This window comes from Aythya marila (assembly GCF_965140915.1).
Source record: "Aythya marila genome assembly, chromosome: 3".
Taxonomy (NCBI): Eukaryota; Metazoa; Chordata; class Aves; order Anseriformes; family Anatidae; genus Aythya; species Aythya marila.
In genome coordinates, this window is record NC_139044.1 from 17822240 (window position 1) to 17848669 (window position 26430).

Here is a 26430-nt window from a genome sequence, read left to right on the forward strand (position 1 = left end):
GAGTTTCCTGTTAAAAACTAAAGTTTGGCATCCATTGATGCCTTAGAGCCTCCAGTATGACGTGGCAGCAGAATGAGGCTGTTGCATGTTACAAGTTTTTACTTCAGTGTCTAAATCCCATTTCTGTAATTTCTGTGTTATGTACTTGTTTCCTTTTGCAGATCTGCGCAATGCAGATCTGAATTTACAGAGCAAGCATGAGCAGCATTAAGACATCTGTCACATTACGTCTTTGGTACTGCAACTGTCATTTGCTTCTCAAATCTTATCCAGTATTGCCACATTCAGTCAGCTTTCAACAGATTTGCTGCCTTACCCAAAAATGTGATCGCTTCTAGGAAGATTCTTATATCAATGAGGATTATATATCAACCTTTTATTAAATTATAATACAACTTGTAATAAATTTGAATATAATACAAATTACAATCTAGATACAAACACTATAATGATAGATCTATTCTCAAGTATAATACAATACATAAATATAATGGAAATTATAATAACCAAATTATAACTAAGAGTGAGTCACACTTCCCCAGAGCTTTCTCCTCACTGATCCTAAAATGGTTTATTGAAGATAATTTACTTCTCCAGATATCCTGATTTTACAAGTCAGAGGTCAGTACCTTACCCAAGGTCAGTGGGAAAGTTTGACATAGCAGCCAGAAGTTATGGCTCCATAGCAAATGCTTCAGTGGTGCCATCATATCTTTACCTCGTATTGCCCACCGATACTTACATAACGAAGGGCTTAATGATGCAATTTCAGGGGTTGCTCACATTTCATGACCAGCTCTGCTGCAGCTCTCGGTAAAAGCAGCAAGAAGGACGTGGCAAGGAGTGAGTCCAGGCCGCTTTAAACGTGACTTCCAGCAGGCCCTCTATCAGCCTTTAGGTAAGGTTGCTTTTCTCCTCCTGTTTGCTGCTTTCTGAGGAAAGTCTGCTCAGCAGATAGCAGCTTGCTGCTTATTGGACATCAGGGAACACCCCCCACACCCCACCCCCCAAAAAAAAATTCTCTTCCAGTTCTGATGTTGACTGCTTTGAAGAACGCAGAGAAAGTTGGCTTCTGTTAAAGCCTTGTACAAAGTGGCCAAGTTCCCAGGCATACGTAGAGAAGAATTGGTCAGACTGTCTCAGCTTCTAAAAAAAAGTTAGAGAACCAGAGCCTGGAAAGATCTTCAGTCCCTGCAGTTAGAAGGGCTCCAATGCAACAGGAGTGGTAGGCAGACAACTAACCTGCAGAAAGAAAAAGTTGATGGATTCTCAATTAAGCTAATATTGGTCTTGTCATCAGGTTGACGAGCACCCAGGCTATTCAGAGAACACTCAGAAATCCTCTTACACCGGACAGGCCCAATCTGTTCCTCTGACCACAACAAAATGTGCACCACCATCCTTGTCCCACATTTGTGTAGCTAATCACAAGGCAAAAACTACTCTGGAAATGCTTCCCTCAGCTACTGAAGCTCTCATAAGCTACCTCCTAAGGGGCTTTACCTCACGTTCATTCATCTTTTGTATAGGGCAATTTCTTCAGGGAAGGAGGATTGTCTTATCTGCCTGATAAATTTATTGATAAATTGGTGTCCCACCAACCTAACACTGTAATGATGACGAATTGAAACAGCTCAAGGAGAAGCCACTGGACAGGTGGCTTGGTTTCAGTAGTTAACTTCTGGGTATTTCAAAACTTTGGCACGTTTCAGTGACACTGTTTGTATCTCATGTTATTTACAAGGCTTTACAGCCAAGAATGAGAGCAACAGCCTTGTAAAGAAATGAGATCTCTCTGAGTCAGTCAGGGGTAAATTCACATCCAGGATCATCCCAGGATCCAAACGATGAGCTATTTTTATAACGCTTAGGACTGCTCTCATTCCTGAACTGTGTATTTTCACCCCAAAACATCAAGGCATTCTTTGTACTTGGCCTTTTCTCTCTTCCCTCACTCCAAAGGGAAGGAGACAGGGTTCAACTTCATTTTGCCGGTGAGAACTTTAAGCTGATTTAGCGCTGTTGGAAGGAGTCAGTGTAGCAGTTCTTGTGACAAACGTTTTCTGTCCAAGAAGATGCAGTGCAGGGCACGAAACAGGTATTTCACGAACCTCCACCCCCATTTTCTCTCTGGAGCTGTCAGCTAACAGCCTCGCTCTGCGTAGCTGGAGGAGGCAGGGAAAACCAGTGGGGCTGCTGGAAGGCTGAGCCCTCCTGCTAGCAGGAAGTGGGCAGGAGCTGCTGCGAGGTTACACAGCCTGGCTTTTGACAGAGCCTTTGTGGCTAGTGCTACATGGCTCCAGGGAAGTGACTATGCGCCACTGACCTCTACTAGGAAGCCGTGGCAGGCCCACTAATGCTGGGATTATCTTTAATAATTGTTTGGAGAGTAAGTAGCAAGGCTACTTTTCAGGCATTTCACAGAGCAGCTTCCCGGATTTTCAGGGACGTGAGGCAGCTCACAGCCTCTTTGTCTTGCACCAGGGCATGCCCCTGCCCTCCACCACACACACAAATTCTCACTGGGTCAGATATCATGATTTCTGTTCCACTGGGAGAAAAGACCTGTTGCAAAAATGTTTTCTCAAAGTGGAAATTTGTTTACAGGTACGTGGATTATTTTTTTTCTTTACATTATGAAAGAAAAGAGAAGTAAGTGTTATTCTCTAGATGGGGTGGTAACAAGTCACGACAAACCACAGCTGCAAACATGTTTATCGCTGACAGAGGACTGCTGGAAAAAGGTGTGTGGCACACCACTCTTACCGCCACGCTATGTGTGCCTGTGGTTTGTGCCACTCACCCTTCCCTCCAAATTTTTCCACATGGCCACAGAATGGGTTCTGGGTACTTTGGAAAGTTGGAGGCGAGCCCATGGGAGCGGAGTATGCTGAGAGAAGGACAGAGTCAGGTGGAGAGGCTGCAGATAGAAGCACTAAATGGAAGAAAGCGATACTAGTCCTTGTCTTTGGATAGGTTTTGGGACAGTGCACCTGGCCCCTGTCACCTTAGCAATTAATCACAGAGTCACAGAAGAGCCCAGGTTGGAAGGAACCTCAGGAGATTATCGGGTCCAACCTTTTCTTAGAAAAGGAAGCCTAGATGAGGTTAGCGAGCACCCTATCCAACCCCATCTTGACAATCTCCAGTGATGGGGACCCTACCACGTCTCCCTGGGGTGGTTGTTTGTTGTTCTCAGTTCAAAGAATTTCTTTCTTACATCAAGACAAAACCTCTCCAGCAAAGTAAAACATTCACAGTATTGTTTACAGTGTTCAAAATTTTCTGCACAACGATGCTTCACAGGTATCAAGCAAAGCCCGTTTGGGTGAGATGAATCGAAGAGTATAGCAGCTGATGAGCAGCTACGTGCCTCAAGAACACCATATTACTATTTCTCCCGTGTTTTGGGAAACTTGGTTAAACATTACTCAGCCCACAATTCTTTATTTTTCTTTATTGGTTTGCTAGACAGATCAGTTATTTCTGCTCATTGTAAATAGCCTTTGCTTGTATAGGTTGGTGAGTGCTTTGCCCTCTCCTTCTGCCACCTGACTGATTACACGTACCTCACTCAGTCCTGCAGAGACACTCTACATTAGGGAAGGGAGTGACCGTGAAGAGATGCCTCTGAGAAACAACCACGGACAGGTTGAGAGCTCAACCACCCAGATGTCTGCTGGTAAAACTACTGTGAGCAATCCAGGAGATTCCCAGAGGACATTGAGGAAGAGTTCCTGGTCCAGGTGTTAGGCAAACCAACCAGAGGAGAAGCGTTACTGGTGCTCACCAGTGTGGAAGAGCTCATCAAGGAGGTGAAGACTGGAGGCAGCCTGGGCTGCAGTGACCATCCCTGGTTGAGGCCCTCATTAGGCCCTACCTGGAGCTCTGCGTCCAAGTCTGGGGCCCCCAGCACCAGAAGGGTGTGGGGCTGTTGGAGCGGGTCCGGAGGAGGGCCACAAAGATGATCAGAGGGCTGGAGCACCTCTCCTGCAAAGAAAGGCTGAGGGAGCTGGGGATGTTTAAACCTACAGAAGAGAAGGCTCTGGGGTGACCTCATTGTGACTTTCCAGTACTTGAAGGGGGCTTATAAAAAACACGGAGAGCAACTCTTTTCTCAATCAGATATCGACAGGATGAGGAGGAATGGTTTTAAACTAAAAGAGGGAAAATTGAGATTAGAAGGAAATTCTTCACTCAGAGGGTGGTGAGGAACTGGCACAGGTTGCCCAGAGAGGTTGTGGATGCCCCATCCCTGGAGGTGTTCAAGGCCAGGTTAGATGAGGCCCTGGGCAACCTGATCTAGTGGGTGGCATCCCTGCCTATGGGGCTGGAACTAGATGGTCTTTAAGGTTCCTTCCAACCTGAGCCATTCTGTGATTGTTTCTATCATTGAAAACATGGAAAACAGTGATGTGAGAAAAAACTGGCCTAGTGCTTTCCCTGCTCTGCCTCCTCCTGATTATTCCGGCCCTGCAAAGCAGTTAGGGAGTACCAGGCTTCACACACCATTTATTTCTGCAAAGACCTAACCTTGAGCTGGCTTTGGGAGCTGCCTCTCTGTTCAGCCTGCATTTGACAGCACTCAAAACAGTTTCCAGTTCTGGAAAACTCCCCCTCCTACTCCTTGGCCCCAAACCAGGTTTCTATATCAAGGAGCTTAGCTAGTTCCACTTCATAGTCTTTATATCTATTAAACACTGAGTGATAAATAATACCGAGCACTGACACATCCAAACTGTGCTCTTGGGCACCTGTCAAACAAATGCATTGCATGAAGGAGGAAATAAACAGCTCATATTCACTTAACTCCGTGAGGGCCCAGGGCAAATGCCTGGAAGATAGTGGGAAATGATGGATGATAGAAAACCTGTAGCAACAGGAAGATGTAAAAGGAAGAAGGGTGACTTGTTATTCATGTTTGATGCCCTGATTTTTCCTACATAACCAAGCTTAAACCCAGCATTTACACTCCTACTCTCGCTGTGTTTCCCACTTGTGAAGTTGGAACAGCTCACACCACTTCACCGTTCCTGATAAGGTGAAGGGAGAGCAAGCAAGGATAAATTTAACTAGGGACGCTGTGGCGTGCTAGGAGATATGAGTACTATGGGATGGGAAGATACCCTATCTGTCCAGGCTGCCTTCTTATAACGCAACTGACTTCAAGAGAATCAGATAGCTACTAGAGACAAAAGAAGATCTAGCTAGATCCTGCATCCCCCAATGCAGAGAGCTGGAGTGATGTGTACTCTTCTCCCAGGTAAGCAGGACCTGCTGGGACAAAACAGGAGACTGCAAGTGACAGAAGACAGGACAAATCACTAAGTATAATTACTCCTTTGCTTCTTGAAGACTTCTTGAAGATGCTCAGAAAAAATGTAACAGTTCCTGGAGAAGCATCTGACTTATACTTGGGATTTGTAGAACTCAAGCTAGGGCTGAATTCTTTAGAGGAAAAAAAAAAAAACAAAAACAAAAACCAAGGAAGAACACAAAATACAGTGTTGTAACAGCAGCATCTCACAGCTACAAAGTTGAACATGGCAGGACACTGAAACCATCTGGTTTTAAATGGATTCTTGTGCAGTTGAGCTCACGCTCATTCAAGGCCTCTCCCCTGCTGTGCCAAAACTGCAGCTATGCTGGGACATGGGGTGCCTGCTAAAAAACCTTGCCATAAGGGAGACTGCAGAACCTTCAGCCTCAATGAAAAACAAGGCACAAACAGAAGAGTGCTTTAAAATGGCTGGTAATTCTCCATATAGACTTACTGCCCTCCTATGGCTGCTAGAGAGCTGTACTGCAGACACAGAGACCAGGGACTGAGGAAAACAGGCAAGAAAAATAATTATATATTCAATTTAAAAAAAACCCAAGTTATGTGGAACTCACACCACCTGGTTCACTGAAGTACCTAGGAAGGCAAGAACAAAGCAAAGCAATGTACTGGTTTGGGAGCATGAGGGAGACCACCATATATTTTGTTTTACACGGACAGGGAGCCTTGAACTATTCCTCGCCAGGGTTCAGACAGCAACTGTCAGTAAGTCAAAGAGAGATGGCCTAACAATCTGATGGCCCCGTGGAGATTTCATTAGCAACTGGTGCAGAGAAGGTGTAGACTAACAGACCACTGCTCTTTTTCCTGACTGGGGTAGGAGTGTGTTGTGACCTTGCTGTACCCACTAACCCTTGCTGACCCAGTTTCAGCAATTTTTATACACCGCTTTTGCTGAGACACCTCACATTGTGATACATCCTTTTCTCTCTGTGAACCAGAGGGAGATGATCTTTCTAGCACAGACTGGCTCCTCACTGAGGTAATTTCTGAAGTTAGGTTTTGCAAATGAGACTTTGAGTATCTGATGAGCGTTGCTGTGGGAGCACAGCATGACTCTGAAAGGTGTCTTACTTCTTGTAGTTTCTTTATGACTGCACTGCTTCTTGTGCATGATTTTTGATGCACAGTAGACACCTTCAACTAAACAACCCCACAATAACAACTGAAACCAAAAGCAACAACAAAGCAGCAAGAGGAAACAACAATTAAGCACAAGCAGAAGCTACATGGTCAGAAGGTGACAGCAGCAAATTGATTGCATTGCACAAGCTTTTAACAGAGACACTAAAAGCTGCAAGAAGGCTGTGTATCTCCCAGCAATGATAAGCTTGGGCATGCATTAGGCAGGCTTACCACTGCATTTTTGTTCCTCGACATAACCTCAATCTTACATGTTAGGGACTGTTGCTATGCCCAAGCCACTTTTCAGACTAGATGCAATGAAACACTCATTTTAGACTGGAGAGGAGATGTGACAGGGATCACGTAGGAAAATGCCAACACATGGCACCTCCCACAGGGCTCTGAGCTGCTGAGTGACAAGGTGGGTGTCATCCTAAGCCTACCTGACCTGACAGCTGTACTTTTTCAGAGCCATATCGAGTATTTAGGATTTCTCCAAGGTCAAAGAGATTGCAGGTTAGCAGAGCATGCAGCAAGGTGAGAGCAATGACTGAACAGAACAAACAACTTTGCTATGCACACACACGCATGCGCAGAATCAGGTTGTCAAGTTGCAAGATCACTGTGCCAATTTCTTGTGTAGCAGCCACTAAGCTCCTGTTCCTCCTTTCTGAAGGGTGCAAGTAAATTCTGTGCCATGCTGTGCAATGTTAGTATTACAAATAAAACTTCACTTTCATACACAAGTGAAAATGACCAATGAGATGAGAAATCACTCAATATTATTTTAACTCGTGTGTATACACACATTCACACACATGAGGTGCATCAAGGTGAATATATATACACACAAGTAGTAAATACATAAACTTTTACACAATTCAACCACTCCAGTTTTTATACAATATGCTCCTACCACTTACCAGGACAACATATTTTGTTACACTGACAGAATACACTGCTCAGTTACCTCGAAAAGTATTTTTTTTTTTTTTTTTTTTTTAAGTTATGCAGAATTTGATCAGTAAGAGGCCAATCCTTTGGCAAACACAAATCTACAAAAAACTCAAGGATCTTTAATAATCCTTCAGTAATTAAAAGATCCCTGCCTGCCCCCATTCCCTTCACATATCAACTTTATGTGCATAAAAATAAATCATTTTAAACAATATGCTACAACCCTGTTAAGCTAAGGAGGACATTTCTTCTAGTACATATAAATATTTAACATCTTCTGTAAACCATGCAGTCTAAAAATTAAAATCATGATTGCAAGCGATTGTACTATGATTTGGCAACATAAAGAACACAACTTTCCCATAAACCTTAAGAAACAGCAGATAGCTCTAGTAGTTCACATTTAAAAAAAAAATACCTATCAGTAATAATTAACTCTGCCTGCAGTTTTTAAGTCCAAACCTTGCAAATTTAATAAGAAAAATTAAAGAGCAAAAATTACTTGTCCAAACAGAGACACCTACAGCTCATAAAAAAACTTTTTTTTTTAATTTGTTTGAGGCACCTACATGATGTCCTTGTTAAATATAAAAGTAGTGGTTTTTCCAACGGACTTGTTCAAGCTAACCTATCTTAAAAAGGCATACTTCAAAGCGTTATCTAAAAAGTAGCTTCAGACATGAAGTTCTCCATCTCCCAATGACACTGCATTGTTCACAAAACACTATGTAATGTTGTATTTTGAAACACTGATACTGATCAGCTAAGAAAACAGAGCTAGTTTGTCTATTATACACACCTTAGAAGAAAAAAAATAAAGTTTGTCTACTTCTAAGAAACTGACATAAAAAGAAATAAGACACCTTTAAAATGTGTAAGAGAAGTGTGATTAAATACATCTAACAGCAAGGTCAAGTCAGATTTTTTGTTTGTTTTTACTGACAAGTGTGATTTTTTTTGTTGTTATGAAGTCACTTAATGCTGTGTAAATATTTCCAGCATTAATGATGCCTTCTGGAATGTAACAGCAGATTAAAGCTTGCTCCCCCGTATTTTGATACAAATTATGACAATATTTTCAAAAGAGTTCCTTTTACATTAAATAGCTATTTTAAAATTCGTAGTAAAAACTCTTCAAACAATAGTACCAAAAATTAAGTAAACCAATCCTCAATCAGTGTAAGAGGACCTCTTCATAAACGGAAGGTAAATCCTCCTCTGGAGCAGTTATAATAATGCACAGAAATGAGACCAAGCTTACACATGAGAAGTTACAGGTCAACCGATTTACTGGAGTTGTGCAGTAATTTCCACCTTATGGCTACTTGGGGATTGTTGTATAGATCCAGGGAAAGATTTCTGAGAAGCTGAAAGTGCTGTGAGGAGACAGTGCTGTCTTCCCACAGCGAGGATCTGTTCCGCTAGAACAGCCAGCCCTGCCTTCAGCTGCTAGCTGCAGTGGTGGATGCACTCAGGAACAAGCCTGATGTTCAGATATCCTACCAGTGACATGCTGTCTAGATCCACCATGGCTATGTCTTACTAGGACCAGAATAAACAGACATTAGGAGCAATTTCAGTAGAAATTGTACAAACAGAGGCCAGCTTATGAAGTTCAGCCTTACGCATCTGCCTAATGCTTACACCTAGGTGTAGCAGTACTCTGTTCTCTGCACACTGACTGCTCTGCTTTTCTAATTGCAAGTATGACTGACTTTCATGTTTGCACAACACTTAAAAAAAGTGTGAAGTGTTAACAATTTCAGAGTACAGTTAAACTTGTCTGCAATTCTGTGGCTAAAATGCCTGAGTTTCTGGAAGCACAGATCAGACCCTTCATCCCTCCAGCGCCCCACACTACATACAGGCTTCCTTGCTCACAGGAGGCTGCATGCACATTAAATAACATACAATTATTTAACTCTGACCTCTCCTTTTCACTGGAGTCCAAGCATTAGAAGTCCTGTGAAAAATCTCAGCTTAACATGTAACTAGGATTTTAGTACGCATCATGTCACAGTTATTGCTTTCTTTACAAATACATGGCACTAGGTGTAAAGTGTTATGACTTATTCCAAACAGTGTACCGTACTTCACAGAAAAGCTTTAAAAAGAATCCTCCAACTCCCTCTTCTTCTAAATATACAGCTGGTGGGAGGCCAGGGTGTCCATGAATGGTCGCACAAGGTTGTCTGTCGAGAAGTAAAAGATCAAGCCAAAGGTGATGGAGATGGGAAGAGCAGGCAATGCTTTCTTAAAAACAGCCAGTAATAAAAGAGTTAAACATAAACCCTGCCAGAGAGAATAAAAAAAAAAACAAAGAAATAAAGTAAGAAGCCCAAAAACATAGGTCATCAATAACCTAATATATGAATAATAAGCTCTATACACTATACAGAAATTGAAGCCTGCCTGAGCTACAGTGGAATAAGACATTTTTCCCACACCCTCATCTTTCTCACAAGTTGGCCAGATATTTTCTTCAGCAACCCGGAGCAGAGCTGCTTGCTGAGAAAGTAGTGTAAAACAGCTAATGCTGACATACAACTGACCCTGAGAGGTTAACTTATTTTCAGATTGTTTTATGTTTTGTACTATACCATTATGCATTTGTTACTGATCCAGCAGATAAAACTATTTACATCCTATTGAACTGCATAGATAAGGAGTTTCATTGGAGGGCTCTAATACACAGTGGTGTATACCTTCTTATACCTTCACAGGTTTCAAGGTCTCTTGGGGAAAAAAAAGAACAAAAATAATATCCCACTGCTGTGCTTTTGACTAGATTGCTTATTACGCTAGGTGAATTCTGTTCTTTATCTTGATAGCAGGCCAAGATCCATCTTTTGGAACACGTCAAAGTTTTTGTAGGTTTTGGATATACAGTACAAATATGTGTATTTAAGTATGGATTAATTCTCTTATCTGAGCCCTTTTTTCTCCCTCCACAATGAGGGAACATCTGAGACAGTGCTCACACTGGGCTCCAAAAAATATCTATTAGCTACAGATCAGCAGTCAGGATCTTTTTAAAGTCAGACTGCAAAGTTGATTGTGATCCAGCTGAGCCTGTGGCTCTGCTCTTTACACGCCTCATGGATGGTATCTGGCCTACACCTACTCCATAGTTTACATCTACATTTAGAGATGTGCTCACTGCAAAGAAACTGCAGAGACCATTTTGGGAAACAGAAAGCTACATATCAACAGAAATATAAAACTGCAAAATGAAGCCAGAACAAATTTAACAGCACTGTAAAAGACAGAATGGGGTATATGGTCTGATGGACAGAAAAGAGAGAGCTTTCCCCACAAAGGGACCGTGTGAATGGCCACCAGACGGACACCAGAATATGGAGCTAAGTGATCCTATAGGTGTCTCTGACCTGTGAGGTAGGAAAGGTAATCACACTTTTAAAATGCGATAATTTCTAGTTCTTGTGCTTTCTAATCCATGGTTTTCACAAGTGATAGTCACTGTAAGTCTCTCCCCTTGGGATCCAAGCAGAGAAATGGAAGCCCAAGAATGACATTGCAATTCCTTTTACCTTCTAAAACTCCTGCCGTTGCTCTCCTGGTTCATTTCAGTGAAGATACCGGTGTAAATAAGCTAGTTCTTAGTAATGATTTTCTACCTAGGTGAAAACTTGTCAGTGTGTGGTCATTAGACCTGGTAGGTCTAAGTCCTTCAGCAAGCACAGTATGCTAGTCACCTGCTTTTACTGATAATTTTCATGGATTTTTAAGTTTCTTTCCATTCCATTTTCCCAGCTCAAACCCAAGAATGAGATAGGCCTTCATCCCCTTATGTCACAGTTCTCCTTAGCAAAAGGGAGTTCACCTTTTTGACTATGCTTGCTAATCATGTGGAGTTCACGTCCTTATAGGCCAAGCACTGTGCTAGAAAATCCACTGGTGCTCTCACCCAAATACCCAGGATGTTACCTGCAGTGATGCAGCAGTGCTCAGCTGTTGGTAATTCTGGAAACACTGCTGTGCTAAACAAGACTGTAAGATGTAAGAATTTGCTTACTTACTATAAGAATGGCTACAAAGCAGGCTAGTGTAGTATTCCAGTCTCCGCTAGGTGTGGCAGCGGCTTTCCCAACAAGAACACTGTAAAATATGAAGTCTCCAAGGCCCAGCTTCACACCCCCTGTGAGAAGCAGAAGGGAAAAAAAGGAAAATAGGCGTTACTTCTCCAGTTTTGCTTCCTCCTGAACATTTTTTTTTCCTGAGGACCAGCTGAAGGTTGCTAGTCCTGGCTACCCACCAACCTGGACCCTTAGCATCCTGCACTGAGGTAACAGGGATTACCTCCACGGCTTACTGAGGGGGTCAGGGCTTCCAGACACCCTCTTCTGCGGTTATTTTTACTCAACTTCATTCTCTGAGGTGCTTCCCTGTGCTGCCTTACAGCTGTGGCAGCTGAGGGACAGAAGAGGAGCGGGATGCAAGGGGAAGAAGGAACTGCTTAAGTTGTCTGCGTAGCCAAGGTATGTCACTGGAGCTACAATCCCAGAACAGATACTGCACCAGTAAGAAGTAATACACAGTCTGAGTCAAAACCTTCGTTGCCCAACAAGTCACAACTTTTCAAATAAACTGATTAGAGTCAACTGAGTTTGCATGTTAACCACTATGAGTAAAAATGTCAGGCTCTAACCCTGACTGCACCGATAACAAGGTATGAAGCTTCCCTTACTTTCCTCCTCCTCCGGTTCCTCTAAAGAAGTGATGGGGTGGCTTGGAACAGGACTCCTTGTCTCCAAAATCTGGGAGTCTGAGTGTGAAGGGCTACTGTGGTTCTCTCTCTCATCTTCCGCTTGTTTCCACAAAAATAGGCCAAGAAAAGAGAGGAAAAAAAAGAAACAAGAGGTAGCTGCATTTATAACTTGCTTTGATACACGCAATCTCCACCCTTATGAAGCTTCTCAGGAATAGATAAGCCCTTTGTCTTGGAGTCAGGACCAACTCAAGCACAGGCATTTGCAGAAAACATATTATTTGAAACCATTGAGGAGGCTACACGTTCACAGCTTGTTTGGCAACTACCCAGCAGTTTCAACAAGTGAGTAAATGGAGTAGAAGCACAAAACTAAGCATTGCTCTGTCAGCTATTAAATGCAAAGAGAGTCTTCAACTTGGTTTTCAATCCCTGAATCAAGCTGGTGGGCACGCTGGTATCCACAGCCTCTACAGGCTAGAGTGACAAGTGAAACCAAGTAAAATTAATAAATACAGTTATGTCTTGAAGGTGGAGGTGTCAGGTGTTCCCTCGCTGGTAGTATTACCAAAATGCATGACTAGAAAGACTGCCATTTATGAAAAAAATCTGTTCTGAATCACACTGGTGTTGGTGTTGGGTGTTCACACAACAGAATTTTCTTTTTTGGGTTCTATTAAACATATTTAACACAGTCCTTTCATTTTTTCCATTCTCAATCAACAGTGCTTTTGGAAGCAGCTGGTATGTGACACATTACTCTATTTGACAGTTCCTATTTTTCAGAAGCATTTATACAAACTTGCCAGTTTTTGGCAATCTGACAGGACACTGCTGCTGCAGATGTGAACAGACTGTGATCTGGAAGCCCTGTGTGTCCCAGAGGGGCATTCAGTAGAACTCAAGGTGCCATTTGCTCCTGCTCTGTGCTTGATTTCAAAGCAGGACTGTGACTGTCGTTCGTTAGTATGTCAGCTATTTTATCTTGAAAATAAGCAAATGAAACAGGACCAGATGGAAAATACTTCTAATGCCACAAATCAGACTTTACTCAATCACCTTCAAAAGTGCTGTTTAACTTGCATTTCAAGAAAATAGAAACAATGGCACACAAATTACCACAGGATCTGATAGAATGTAAACCTGGAACACATCAGCTCCTGCTGGGTAACTGCCCGAACATAAGCTTTACCCAAGGGCAAATGTAAAGACATCCATTTTCTTTGGCAGGGTAAGCTAAACTGGACTTAGAACTAGCTAAGGGTACGTCTGCTCTGTGGCAGTTGCCTGAGTGCAACTCACTAACACACTAAAGTTCACCAGCTCACTGGCATTATATTTATGACCTTATGTTGTAATTAACTATCCCCAGCTGCTAAAAATGTAACAACCACCACCCCACTAGCCCAATACCAGCTTTAACTTCAGTGTATCTGAAGCTGTGTGTTGGACAACACTTTTCTTTTTTAAATAAAGGCATCCCAAATACTGGAGCTTCCTACACCATCTTTGCTGCCAGTCCAAACACCAGGTTTCAGAACACCATGAAGTTCTGCAACTGATGTAACAATACTGCAAAAAACATGCAATCTTTGGGATTCAAGACCTTAACATTGAGACCTGCAGTCTCAAACGTGTATTATTTACACCGGATACTGTGACATGCAAGCAAACCTGCATCCCATGTCTGCTGACTTGGTCCTCTTGCTGCTGTGTCTGGCTTTGCCATTCCAACTGTCCATATCATAGCAGCTAAAAGAAAGAGCAAGAAATCAGACGCAAAACATTGGTCACTGTAGCTCAGAGTTCCTACGTATTTAGCTAACCCTACAAATATAAACCCTTCCCCCGTTAATGCTACAACACTGATTCTCAGTCAGTTTCCCTAGTCACTTAGAAGGCAAGGTCAGACAAAAAGGCCGTGCATCTATTCAGTCTTTAAGAAAAGTCTCAGAGCACAAGTCAGTATAGTTTTGTCTGTATCCTGAAGACAGCAAAAATCCCAAATAAGGGCCCTTATCATCTTGTTTTTTTTCCTGGTTTCTGTCTCTTCTATTCAAAGGGAACAGTTGCCCAGGAAATGATGGTAGTACAAAATGTAACCAGAGATTAAGGCAGATGGCATACTCCCCCTCTTCTGCTGAAGGTAAAACACACAAGTGAGGGATTCATTGGAGTTGTCTGAGTGTCTGTTTTCTCCCTGCACTTCTGTTTGTGTTTTTTGTTTTTTCTTTCTTTCTTTTTACTCTTTTCTCCTGTCAAAATATTGGCTATTTTTGTTTTGGTTCCAAGAACAACTGAAGGATGTTTGCAGGTTTATTCTTGAGATGAATCCCTAATTTACGAAGGGATACAAACCATGCTGAAGGGGACTCAAATTAGCTTTTTATATAGGAGTACCTCAGTCTCCCTGTTTTTACAGAAGCTAAACTAAACAACAACAAGCCTAGGCAAACACAGTGTCTACTATTCCATTACACACTCAGTCACGGTGATGTTTTTGTATCTGGAGGTAGCCACAGAATGCGGTCTTGCAATGGAAACACTGACGTTCTGCCTAAGAACTTTTTGTTCAGTATTTATTATTTGTTGAATTGTATTCTCCTTTAGTGTAACTGTTGTTTGTTTGTTAAATAAAACATAGGGAAAACTTCATCTAGATTGTTTCAGGCCGGTATAACAGAACGTCCATGTGGAACGGAAGTCAGCTGAAGTCAACAGAAGCTCTACTTGGAACATACAAAAGCATTTATATAGCACTAAACACTTGAAAAACTAGATCAGTCGAGTTGTAGGCATCCTCAGCTTGGCACCCAACATTTGGAAATACTGATTCACCTTACAAGTGATGCAATGGAAGCCACTGAGGTCCAGGAAGCACTTGAGCCCAGGTCCTGGAAACGTTAAGTCACCTGCCTTCCAACTATCCCAGTCTTAAGCATACGAATGCCTTTGTGGATACAGGCACAGGATGTCATCATAGTTAAACAGTCCAGGAAATTCAGGGAAGAGAGGACTGATTTTGTTGTCAGAGCAATACTTGAACAAAGCCACTTGCCAGGAGCAGCCAGACAATGAAAAATAAAGCAAATATCTCACACTGCCATCCATACAGTGCACAGAGCAAGAAGAGGCTACAGGAAGAGCTGCAGAGCCTCAAACACTTGAAGTGAGCCTATAAAGCTTATGCAGAAGGAATATGGTTACTGAGAGGGCATCATCTAACTACGTAACTTTACAAACACTGCTGTCCATGCAAGGCTTTGTATGCAGAACAAAGATTTACGTTCTAAGGCTATTCACGGAAAGGTAAATCTACTTTTGAACATTTTAGTTTCACAAGGCAAATCTGCCCACTCCTGTGGCTAATTAGGGTTAATACCATTGTAACTGATAAGGTCTTCTACAAATGGTCTGTTCCAGGACATAAATGTGCACCGATCTGAGGGCAAGGAAATAACTAAAATAGCGCTTACTGGTTTGACACAAAAAAAAGGTTTCAAGCACATTGTCGTTAAAAACATTAAAATATTAATCTTACTCACAGGAATATATCAATGCAGGAAAAATGGGCTCATTTCTCTCCTGTGCAGTTTCTACCAGCATTCTCAGTGGCCCCTTAGGGCAGAGAACAGCCATCAGATCTGCAGAGAGAAAAGGAACAGACAATCTTACCTTAAACTGTCATGCATATTTTGCATTCCTGCTCTTTGAAAAGCTATTCCTCCCTCAAAATGACATCTGTCGATATTAACCAGATGATTTCCTGAATGGTGACTTCTGCTGCTGTGCAACTGTAGCTGCTAGTCTCTGAAGATGATGCTCATTTAAAATACCATCCCCCGAGGCTTAATGTGACAGTAACAGTTTTCATTGTATTAATCCTACAAAAAATCCTAAATTTCTTGAGAGCAACACATTATTGATTTGAAAGTAGATGACAGGATTACATTAAATTGTTAAATTTAATTAGCAGAGAACTGGAGGTACTTTGCTTATGTTCATCGATCCTTTACTATGTATGCTGACTATTTTTCAACCTTTGGTCAAGTTCCTCTTTGCATACTCTCTCTCCTGGTCAGAGCTCCTCACCAAGCTGAATATTACCTTCCAGATACATCATCCTGCAAGTTCTCTTCAAACTTTTAACTGAGAACTTTTTTATTTAAAAAAAAAAAAAAAAACTATTTTAACTCCAAATAACCTCTCCACAAGCCACACCTTCAGAGTCACAGCCCAGACTTACCATAGATGGAGATTGCACCTAGAATCACCCATGCCGACCACTCAGGTAGATACTTAATGAAAACCAGTGCCATCAGAGCACTGATCATAATGAGATATGCTTGCTGGAGCTGCAGGGGGCCTTTCCAGTGGATGCAAATCATCCCAACAGCTCCAAAATTCCAGATGACTAGAATGACTGTGGGGTAATCCATGGCCACATTGTATGTCTTCAGTACTTCACTGGAAGACAACAGTGAAATTTAGCTGAGCAATAAAAGCAACCGACATGCAAAGCACCTTGCTAGATCTACTCAAACAAGCAAGCCTCCTACGACACCAGGAGGAAGCAGGATATAAGCAGATGTCATCTCAAGAGGGGAACCAGCCTGGCAGCCAATTGTTGCTCTTAGTTCTGCGTTCCCTCTGCAGGACATGGGTGTGCTGTGTGTGGCAAACACTACACTGCCTTAGTCCTGAGGTCAACAGTGATCCCAAGGATCTGAGCAGGCCAGATTTCAAGTCAAGATTTAACATAGGTAAAGACTGTTGCACAGTCGTGAGCCTAAGAAATCATGTGCAAGTCATCCCACCAGAAGCATGACAGGATGCATTTCAATATTAAAGATAAATAAAAAAAAATATAAGCAAGTGTCATTGGAAAGTTGAAAGGTTGCTTCTTTCTCAACTTGGAGCTAAGGGAATGAGTTTGAAGAGACGCAGCCTGTGGATAAGGCAAGACAATCCAGAGAACCAACTCAACACTAAATTCCTTTCCACTTGGTTCTCAGAGGCTAAAGACACACTGAAGACATGTTTTGGGAACCTCCATCTAGCCAAACCATCTGTGACAACATCTCTAGAAACAATTGATGACAGATACCCCAGGATGTTGCTAGTTTATACCAGTATATCTTGAAAGTCACTATCAGTGTACCTCTGTACAACAAAGTTCAGCCAGTTCAGTTCATGTTTCTGGTATCACTTCCCTATGAAGTTTTGTAGAGTAACTACTGTAAAACCAGGCATTGCCCATTAAACATCTCGTTTTTCATCAAAAAAATTTAAAAAAAGCTGTCTAATGCTAACACTTTTTATTTTATCTATGAACAGAGATTTAAAATCTCTGTTCATAGAAGGAGAGACATTCAATTCATTACGTTGGGGATTTTCTTCAAACAGAAAAAGAGGGTAGTTCTGAACCACTAAGTTACTTGCAACATTTCTACTTACCCAAGATATATGTAGGTGAAGAGGAATAGCAACATCAAAGAGGACAGGATTAGCCAGCCATGGATGAACTATTAAGGGCAAGAAAATAGAGTGACTGAAGGGGCTGTTCCCCCTGCACAGGCTGCAGTGCTGCATGCACTAATGACAGACCTTCCTAATGTCCAACAGCCTTTCCTTCTTCACTTCTCCTCCAGTTTCCAAAAACCCTCCTTCCCCACAGCTGATGAGGGAAGATGGCAGCCAGTTGCTCCCCGTTCTCCCAAACTCATTCTATATTCTACCCTTCTCTTCCACCAGCCTCCACAGGCAAGAATGAGACTAGTTCCCACACAGTTTGTCCAAAACTTCAGAAGGCATTCGCATTAAATGGCACAACTGAGTCCTTGAGTACAAGCTGCAAAACTTTTTGACCATAAGGAGAGGACTCAAACCTGACTAGCACAAATAACAGGCTGTTTCTAACATCCTACCATGAGTGGCAAATGAACAGCAAAGCGCGTTCTGAGGCACACTCTAACACTGCTAGCAAAGGCTTCTCTACAAGAAAATTGCTGCCATGACTAAATTGTGGACTAACCTGTGCAGTGCCTTTATTTCTCCCTGACAGACAAGCCTCACTCGAACCTGCTCACAGCAAGCACGCAGCAAACACTCGGGCACGAATGCTTTACCTTGTAGCAGCGGTACTTATACAGAACGACGAGGAACACGGTCATTACAACAATGACGCTGATCATGATGATGGTGTTCAACACCGAGTTCAAGAGACGCTGGCCCACGGACGGGGTGTCCTCGCTGAAGGGCGTGTAGATCCTGCAGTATAAAGCAAAGCCACATCAAGCACGTATATTCCCATCTAACTAGTTGTCCCAAGATAAAAACGGATCAGGGCAGGGGGGAAGAAAGGGAGGAATGACTTCCAAGGACGGTAAACATCAGGTGTATCCTCTGGAGGGGCCGGGTTCCAGTTAGTTATCAGCTACAGATTAGTGCTGTTTAACCAAAGCGCACTACCACAGAGCAGCTGTGTCTGGCAGAGCTCTAAACAAAAACAGAGCATAAATGGGAAAATAGTGAGAGGACACGGGGGAATGGTTTTAAACTAGAAGAGGGGAGATTTAGGTTAGATGTTAGAAGATTCTTCACTCAGAGAGTGGTGAGGCACTGGTACAGGTTGCCCAGGGAAGCTGTGGATGCCCCATCCCTGGAAGGCTTCAAGGGAAGGTTGGGTGAGGCTTTGGGCAGCCTGACCTAGTGGAAGGTGTCTCTGTTCAAGGCAGAGGGGTCAGAACTAGAAGATGTTTAAGGTCCCTTCCAACCCAAGCCATTTTATGGTTCTGTGATAAATAACTAAGTTCAGCAACTTCTCTTGAGGCCACTAATTTCTATTGCATGTCTCTGGACCCTCTCCACGATAATGACAAGGACACATCCTAGGTGCTGTCCAGCAAAGGGTTACACTTTCTTTCTACAATTTTTAAGAGTGTCTTGGGCTTTTTTTTTTTTTTACCCCTTCTTATGCCACCACCCCCTCCATTTTCTTTTCTTTGGTTCCATTCCTCCAGCCACCATGTGAAGTGCTGTTGGAGCACTGGGAATGGTCTCGAGCAGGCAGGAAGAGCTGGATGGAATTATGTATCCACACCATGAGTCTCTGGGAACCAAAAACGTCATCAGGAAATGAGACACTCATCCAAATGAACATGTTATTCCCTGACTGTTGCCAGCCAGCGGGTGAACAGACCAGGAGGTAAACCCAGGCCTTTTATACTGCAGTATGAAGTGATTTCATTCCTAATGATAGTGCTAATGAATCCATATAATACAGGTATGGAAAAAACTTACTAAAGCAAGCTGTGTTCATCTGTGTAAGACCTTGGTATGCTTACAGAGCCATCTTTAGCCATGTAAAGGCTCTCCCAGCCTGCCAAGGAGGCACGCTGTGTACGTAGGTGTATGTGCACGGAGTGTATGTGTAATGCCAGGGATCCCACATACTCAGAGGCTGTTTTGAAGACCCCACTTACAGCTGCCCGTTTTTCTCCGTATAGAAGCGCACTGACTTTATGGTGGCGACGACAACAATCATACAAAGGGTGACAGGCACAAAGAGCATGATTACATGCTTTGCTCCATATTTCAGCGTCAGTTCCTCGTCTTCATTTTCCAAGGCGCTCCCTCGCGCTCGAACTCCCGAGTCAGACACATCCCCATCAGCAACATTGTTAGGGCTGCGGCTGCTGCCTGCGTGCCTCTTCTGAAAAGAAAAAGTTATCACATATGTAAGATCCTTTCCTTGCATTCAGAGCTTCATTCCACTATTTCATGAGGCTGCTGAGGCCACCACAGCATAGCAACTTGTTCCTAGTAGGACGGTGCCAACTGAGCAATGCAATTAGAAATTCCCTTACAAATAGGCTGCAACAGTTTATAAACCAAACCCACAAATATATCTAAGGGCCTCTTCAGTGCATACAGAGAGAGGTTGACACATGCATATGAAGGGTGAAGTGCACAGAACTGGGAGGGAACAAATTTCATCGGAGGTGGCATAAACCTGACCAGATCCCATTCCCAGAGCACTGCTGTGCTTGTTTTACCGCAGTGCTTCACTGACAGTAGGACTAGATTCTGTCCCAACATTTGCTGCATTTGACCTGAGCAGACAAAGGGTTTCTGGCAAAACGAGAAGGCTAAAAAGGATATCCTGCACGAGTTGTATGTGCATCAGGTCCTGATTAAAAGCTTGTATCTTTACCAAAAGGAAGGAAAGGGGAGGAGTATATACAGAGATAAAAAGGGAGGAAAAAGTCACAGTGGAGGAAATGGGAACAGGCAGTGCAGCTGCTGGCCAAGAGAAGTAACACTGGCCAAAGCCAATCCTAAATGTCTGCCTCTGCTGGGATGGATTGAGGGGTAACAGGACTGCATTTATCATCATACCCCATTTCTTCAGTGCCCGGGGAGGCTGCATACTCACCCTATGTATCTGTGCTTCCCCTGCTTCTGAGGCTTGCAAGCCATCTTGGTAGGAAGGTATTGGAGGGCTCTCTGCAGACATCAGGGATGTTCTCTCGTTACAGGTCTCATCCTCACTGTCCGAGTTGTTCATGAACGTGATCATCGTCACTTTCCCGCGGAGCACTCACTCCGGAGAGGCACAGCCAGGAGCTACTCACGGCTGAGAAAACAAGCAAAGCCAAAGAAAAGAGAAAAAGAGTGAGCACTGCAGCGCAAACAACTGGGAGTCTGAAGAGGAAGCACAATCTCAGCAGGCTTCATAACTCCATCTCCTTCTGATAGCTGATTTAGCCTGCTGGCACATCAGGCACAACAATCTTCAGTTAAAGTATCCTGCAGCCAGGGGAAACAGCAAAATGCAGTGCTGAACCAACTGCACCTAATCCACCGAGTATTTTTTTCCCCTCTGCAACAGCTGCCACAGTTCCTGCCTCTGTGCTTGGCCTCCTCCACGAGCAGTACACCCAGACTTTCACAGAGGGGGTTTCCCAGTGCTTGGTGTTTGTTTTGTATGAGCCAAACAAGGCTTCACCTCGAATGCTGCCTGGCTGCCAGATAGCTAGGAGAGCTCAGCTCTTACACAACACTCCTACAGGCACCAGCAGGTAGCAGAAGTTTCTTAGTAACCTGGAGCCTCGGCTTTACATAAGCCACTGAGCAGGAGTTACATGCTGCCTTCCGTATTATGGCTGCTGATCACCCAGATGAATTTCATAAGCAGTTCTTCCCTCTGCCCAAGGGCTGTGGGTAAATAAAGGGGAAGAACTTGGCCCTTTAGGTGAGCCGCTACTTTCTCCTCTTATATTGACTTGTGCTTAAAAGCAAACCCACTTGGATGGGCAACAACTTCAAGTATAGAAGTGGAGACTTGACATTTTTGGCCTCTTTCCACCTACCACTGTGCAGAGAAGTGAAGAAAGCAGTGACACAACGCAGAAAGGAAAGGAACAGCTCTTCCTTGTAGACACTGGAGATAGGACCTGCACTGTCCTGGCTAAAGCTAGTGCAGAACAGCCCTGAAGCCATGATTTCAGGTAGCTCTAAATGGGATTGATAGGAAAATTCCTTTTATCGTTTATTAAGGCAGCTTAAGCAAGCAACTGGAGTAAAGAAGGATAATTCAGGCACCTGATTCTCAGCCACCTACCCATAAGCAAAACCAGACCCCTAATGCATTGTAAAGCTGTAACACCTACGAGAACAACTCTCCTCTGCTGGATTTTGCCCAGGTATCCCCCCCCCAAAACAAACAAAAAAGCTCCCCACGAGTGTATCTCAGGCAACATAACCAACTCAGGGGAGGAAGCTGAAGCAGCCACATGACTTGGACACAGCCACATACATCTGAATTAAGCATTCATGGTCTGACTGGTAGACTTCGCTGTCTACCAGCCAGCTTGAGAGGCTGGAGCAGACGCTTCAAAGCTCTGTGAGATTCTTGCTTCTCACTAGAGGGCCTGAAATTCACTTCAAGAGAAGGAAAGAGGGAGGAGTGGGAGATTCCCCCATCTTTCACAGCATCCTGAATACACTGGTCACCTTCAAAACATTTCAGAAAGCAAACTCAATCTGCCCAAGCGAAACACTTTTCAGACATCTGCTCCTTTCATGCCTTCTCCTCTCATTCAATTCCTCTTTCAGTGATAAAAACAGTACATTTATAGGAACAAATGCAGGGACAACCCTCAAGCCAGGCCTATCAGCTTCACAGTAGCTGTGTTGCGGTGAGCTGCCTAACACTTCCCTTTTTGTGCCTTTTTTTTTTTTTCTCCTTACAGAGCCCAAAGTCTCCACTCCCCAGTTGCTCAACACCTTCTGAGCACGTAGGGGCTCACAGTTTACAGCTGAGAGCCTAGATTCTGCCTCAGTTGTAAGAGTAAAGTTTACTCTTTCAGCATTTGGGACCAATGTTTAAGTTTTAACTGCATAAAAATATCAAAGACCTTTTTCTCCCAGTATTTCAGAAACTGCAACACCATTTTTGCTATGTGAGCATGGCATTATTGCAGAGACTTCAGAAGGGACAGCCAATTAGCCTACTTTCACCATCCTAGTTGTACCCACTGGAAGAATTATACAGGTAGCAAAAACACACCAGTAACTTCTAACCCTCATAATTACATGGCAAGAGTCTCCTGTTGTAATATTGCCAGACATTTTCTGTTATTCCCTCTCAAAAAGGATAAATGCAAAGACGCTACAACGCTTCTCATCTCCAAAGTTGTATTCACAGGTACCTGAAAGTGACCTAAATCTGTGCTACTGCCAATGGGGTTGTCCCAGCACTCTGTCTCTTGTGCCAGCACCAGGTGCTCATCAGCAACCCAGTTCTTTTGAAGAGACAACAGGTGCTTGTTTGCCATAGCTTTTGCTGAGCCAGGTTTCAGTATGACAGGCTCCCAGGCTGGCTGCCCAAACAGCCCCAGTTCCAGCGCCCAGAGGAAACAGGAGCACAGGGCCAAGCAGGGCTCTTTGATGAAGAACTTACAGAGGCAGGAGCCCTCTGCCCTACCACCAACCCCAGTGCAGTTTGTCTAACACCACCGTTTACCCCTCTGAGTTGCACTAACTGGCACCAAGGCTGTGCTGGCCACCAGACAGAGCTCTGGTTTACACCGTCACTGATTTCAGGGAGGAAGGACCAGGCTGGTCACTCGCAGCCACACACTCAGCACAACCTTCTTTCCTGGAGATGGTTATTTTTCTGCATGACACCACATAGATCAGTGCATACAGACCATGTGTTTCCCTAGACTGAGCTGAAGAGGGGAAAGGACAGATTAGGAAAGCAAAGTAGAGGGCTGAGACAAGCACAATTGCCTTCTGGCTATACCACAAGAGGAGCTTTCAGAGGGATGAAATGCAAGCTGAATTTATATCCACATGACAGAGCATGGTCTACTAAATAAAGCCAATGAAGGACAGAAACACCGGGTGCCAGACAGTCTTCAAATTGACCCAGTAAGCCACAGGACATCAGGCAAGGTTTTCCTCTGTGGATAGATACAAACTATTAATACACATTAAAAAAAAATCACAAGATGTTTAAGAACCAAAAGACCAAACTCTCAAAACCACATAGCAGAAATGAAAGGGGACAAAAACTAGGTCAGTAGTTAAGCACTGCTTATAACGGAGCAGCTGAGGTGAGACTACAGCGAACCCTATGTTATAGCAGCCTTGTGAAGCCTACAGGGAAGCAGAAGTTACCATTTCTCTCTTTCTGTATATCTTTTGTGCAAGGGATCTCTCTCAACTGGGATAAATCCACTCTATCAATTACACTGAAACGGGGACAATTCAAACTAATATGAGGATCTAGCCCTGGCTTGCTTTTTAATTTCATGCTACAGCATCACTGTGCTGCAACAAAACCAAGCTGTTTGCAATGTTTTTTGTCCTTGATAAATATTACCAGTGTAGGGTATAGCACAGAACAGCTGCTGCTAGCTGGCATAATATTTAATAATCCACTTGAGATTTTAAACTCCTGCTCATATATGTTGTTCTCTTCGATAGCAATCAGATGAAGAGAAGCAGTTTTCCTTTGCTACAGTTAGACAAGGAGAAAGCTTTGGGCTGACACCGACAGCCTGATGTTCTAAGTTTCACCTGTAATCACAGCTGCTGGTTAACATACAGAGAAGGAAAACATTTTCAGTAATTCCAAGTGGCAGGATAACAATTAGGAGGACAAATTTCCAGATTGGTGCCAACAAATAAAGCCAAAACATACACGTTAGCATTACCTTCCCACAGAGAGGCACGACACGCAGCCACGGCGTTACTCTGCTGACAGCGCTGAAACCGGACCCTTCCCCAAGAAGGTCAGAAGAATTATTTCACCAGCCCTAGGCCCAAACCCGTAGCAGTCAATATGAGTGGACACAGACCTACACACACCAGGGACACCTCAAAGCCTGGGTCCAACCTCACACGGAGGAGCAGCTCCCAGCACTGGTCCTGCTGGTGGTGCCCCAGGGACACACCGGGGACACCCAGGCACACACCGGGCTGTCCTCCTGAACCCTGTCCGAGGGCTCGGGGCACCAGGGGCAGCTAATATGGCCCCACCACAAGCTGCCCCAAGGAGACAGAGAGGAGCACCACAGCTCGGCTGGCCTGCAACGCGGGGCCAGCTTTGTTGTCCACCTACACACACGGCCAGCCACCTCTGCGCACTCAGAAAGAGACACGACAGACGCTTTATCACTCCGGGAACAACAAATACAGACCATTTTCCATTTCATACGCGCACACATACACATAACCACACACAGATCCTTCCCAGGATGACCCAGCACAGCCGCCGGTCCCACACCCCCCGCAGCGGTGCCGCCGAGCCACCCCCAGCCCAGCCCGGCTCAGCTCGCCTCAAGCCCCCGGCCCCACAGCCCCGATGCCCACCTGCGCTCGGCCCGGCCCGGCTCGGCTCGGCTCCCTTCAGCCCGGCTCGGCCCTGCTCGGCCCTGCCCTTCCCTCCATTGGCCCCGCAGCCTTCCGTCCCCACCCCCGGCCGAAGGAAGGGTGGCGCCCGCCATCCCCATTTACCACAGCAGCCGCCACTCGGCCGCTGCCTCCGCCCCTCCGCCGCCTTCCTGCAGGAGGCGAGGGGAGGCGCCGTCCCTCGCCCCGGTGATGTTAGCTGAGCCCGGGGTGTTTTTGAGGCGTTTAAATGTGTATAGCCGGCCTTCGATAATGGGAGAGCGATGTGAGGGTGTGGGTTGTTATCGAAATAAAAAGGCAATAGGGAGCGCGGCAGAGAGGCTGGAGGAAATGGCCAAGTCTTGGAGTTCGGTCTGACCTTCGCTTGCCTCATGGATCAGGGGTGAATAAAGGAAAACTACAAGCTATTTCACATTACTTGCAATCGTTATGAGAAGTTTAGACCTCTATTTGATTAAAATTCATGTCTGGTATAGCAGCGAGGTAATCATGTAAACAAACGTCCTCAAACATCACAAAAATCGCTCCCATCCCTCTGTTGTTGCCTATTAGGTTATCAAGCAACAGTTACACGAAATTCAGGTTCAGGCAGCTCTCACCTGCTTATCATTTTTGGGGACAGAGGCATAAAAAGCAGCAGTCATTTATTTCCCTGTAGAAAGTCATTTATTTCCCTGTAGCAGTCATTTATTTCCCTGCTGCTTTCGCTTAGGAAGAGCACCGAGTGCAGACACTCAGTATTTTAGGCAGAGCTCCAGCTTCACCTGGTGCTATCCCTGATACCTTACACACAAAGGAAGGAAGGGCAGGATGGTGTTAAAGGAGATGCAAGGTGTGACAAATGAACCATTCCTATGGTATGTATATACACCATACTGTGGAATATATGATATACCACACTGTATATGGTGTATATGTATGGTATATTGCACTGTGATATACCACACTGTATATCATTGGACAAATTGGAAACCCCTGCAGATTCCAATTCTGATTTGACTGTCGTATTCTTTTTCCCAATTTTACTGCATAAGACTGCTGTTGACCAGTACTGCTGTCTTAGACCTGTAATCCTGGTTCTCCACTTTGCACACAGAGACAAGTTCTTTTCCAAGATAAAACTAGTTTAGGAAAACTGATAAACTGCATATTTGGCTGTATACCTCACTAGCAGAGAATCGGAACTTGTTGCTAGGCCCATTAAAGTCACTGGAGCTACATGTAGGTTTCATCCATATGGAGTAGTTTGCTGAATTAGGAGTAAATGTGTTTTCTTACAGGTGAATCTTCTTCATTTTTCAGTAACAATCATGAGTGTCTCCCTCACTGTTTCCTCACTCAGCACACTCCATTT

General features: G+C 44.0%; 1 protein-coding gene across 5 annotated transcripts; it reads right to left on the minus strand.

Annotated features, from left to right (window-relative positions):
- Positions 1-368: 368 nt before the first annotated feature.
- PSEN2 (presenilin 2) lies at positions 369-25123 on the minus strand. 5 transcript variants are annotated; one of them, XM_082758264.1, is made up of 12 exons: positions 25038-25123; positions 20590-20790; positions 19637-19866; positions 18281-18422; positions 17610-17677; positions 16399-16619; positions 15698-15796; positions 13827-13904; positions 12132-12251; positions 11464-11582; positions 9516-9615; positions 369-1242 (listed from the first exon to the last, which is right to left on the minus strand). In XM_082758264.1, the coding sequence occupies exons 2-11, from the start codon at positions 20731-20733 to the stop codon at positions 9517-9519; spliced, it is 1320 nt and encodes a 439-aa protein (XP_082614390.1). In that variant the 5' UTR covers positions 20734-20790; positions 25038-25123; the 3' UTR covers positions 369-1242; position 9516. The 5 variants fall into 5 exon arrangements, with proteins under 5 accessions (XP_082614390.1, XP_082614387.1, XP_082614388.1 ...); XM_082758261.1 differs by having other exon boundaries at positions 9516-9715; XM_082758262.1 differs by lacking the exon at positions 25038-25123 and adding an exon at positions 24380-24714 and having other exon boundaries at positions 9516-9715.
- Positions 25124-26430: the final 1307 nt, after the last annotated feature.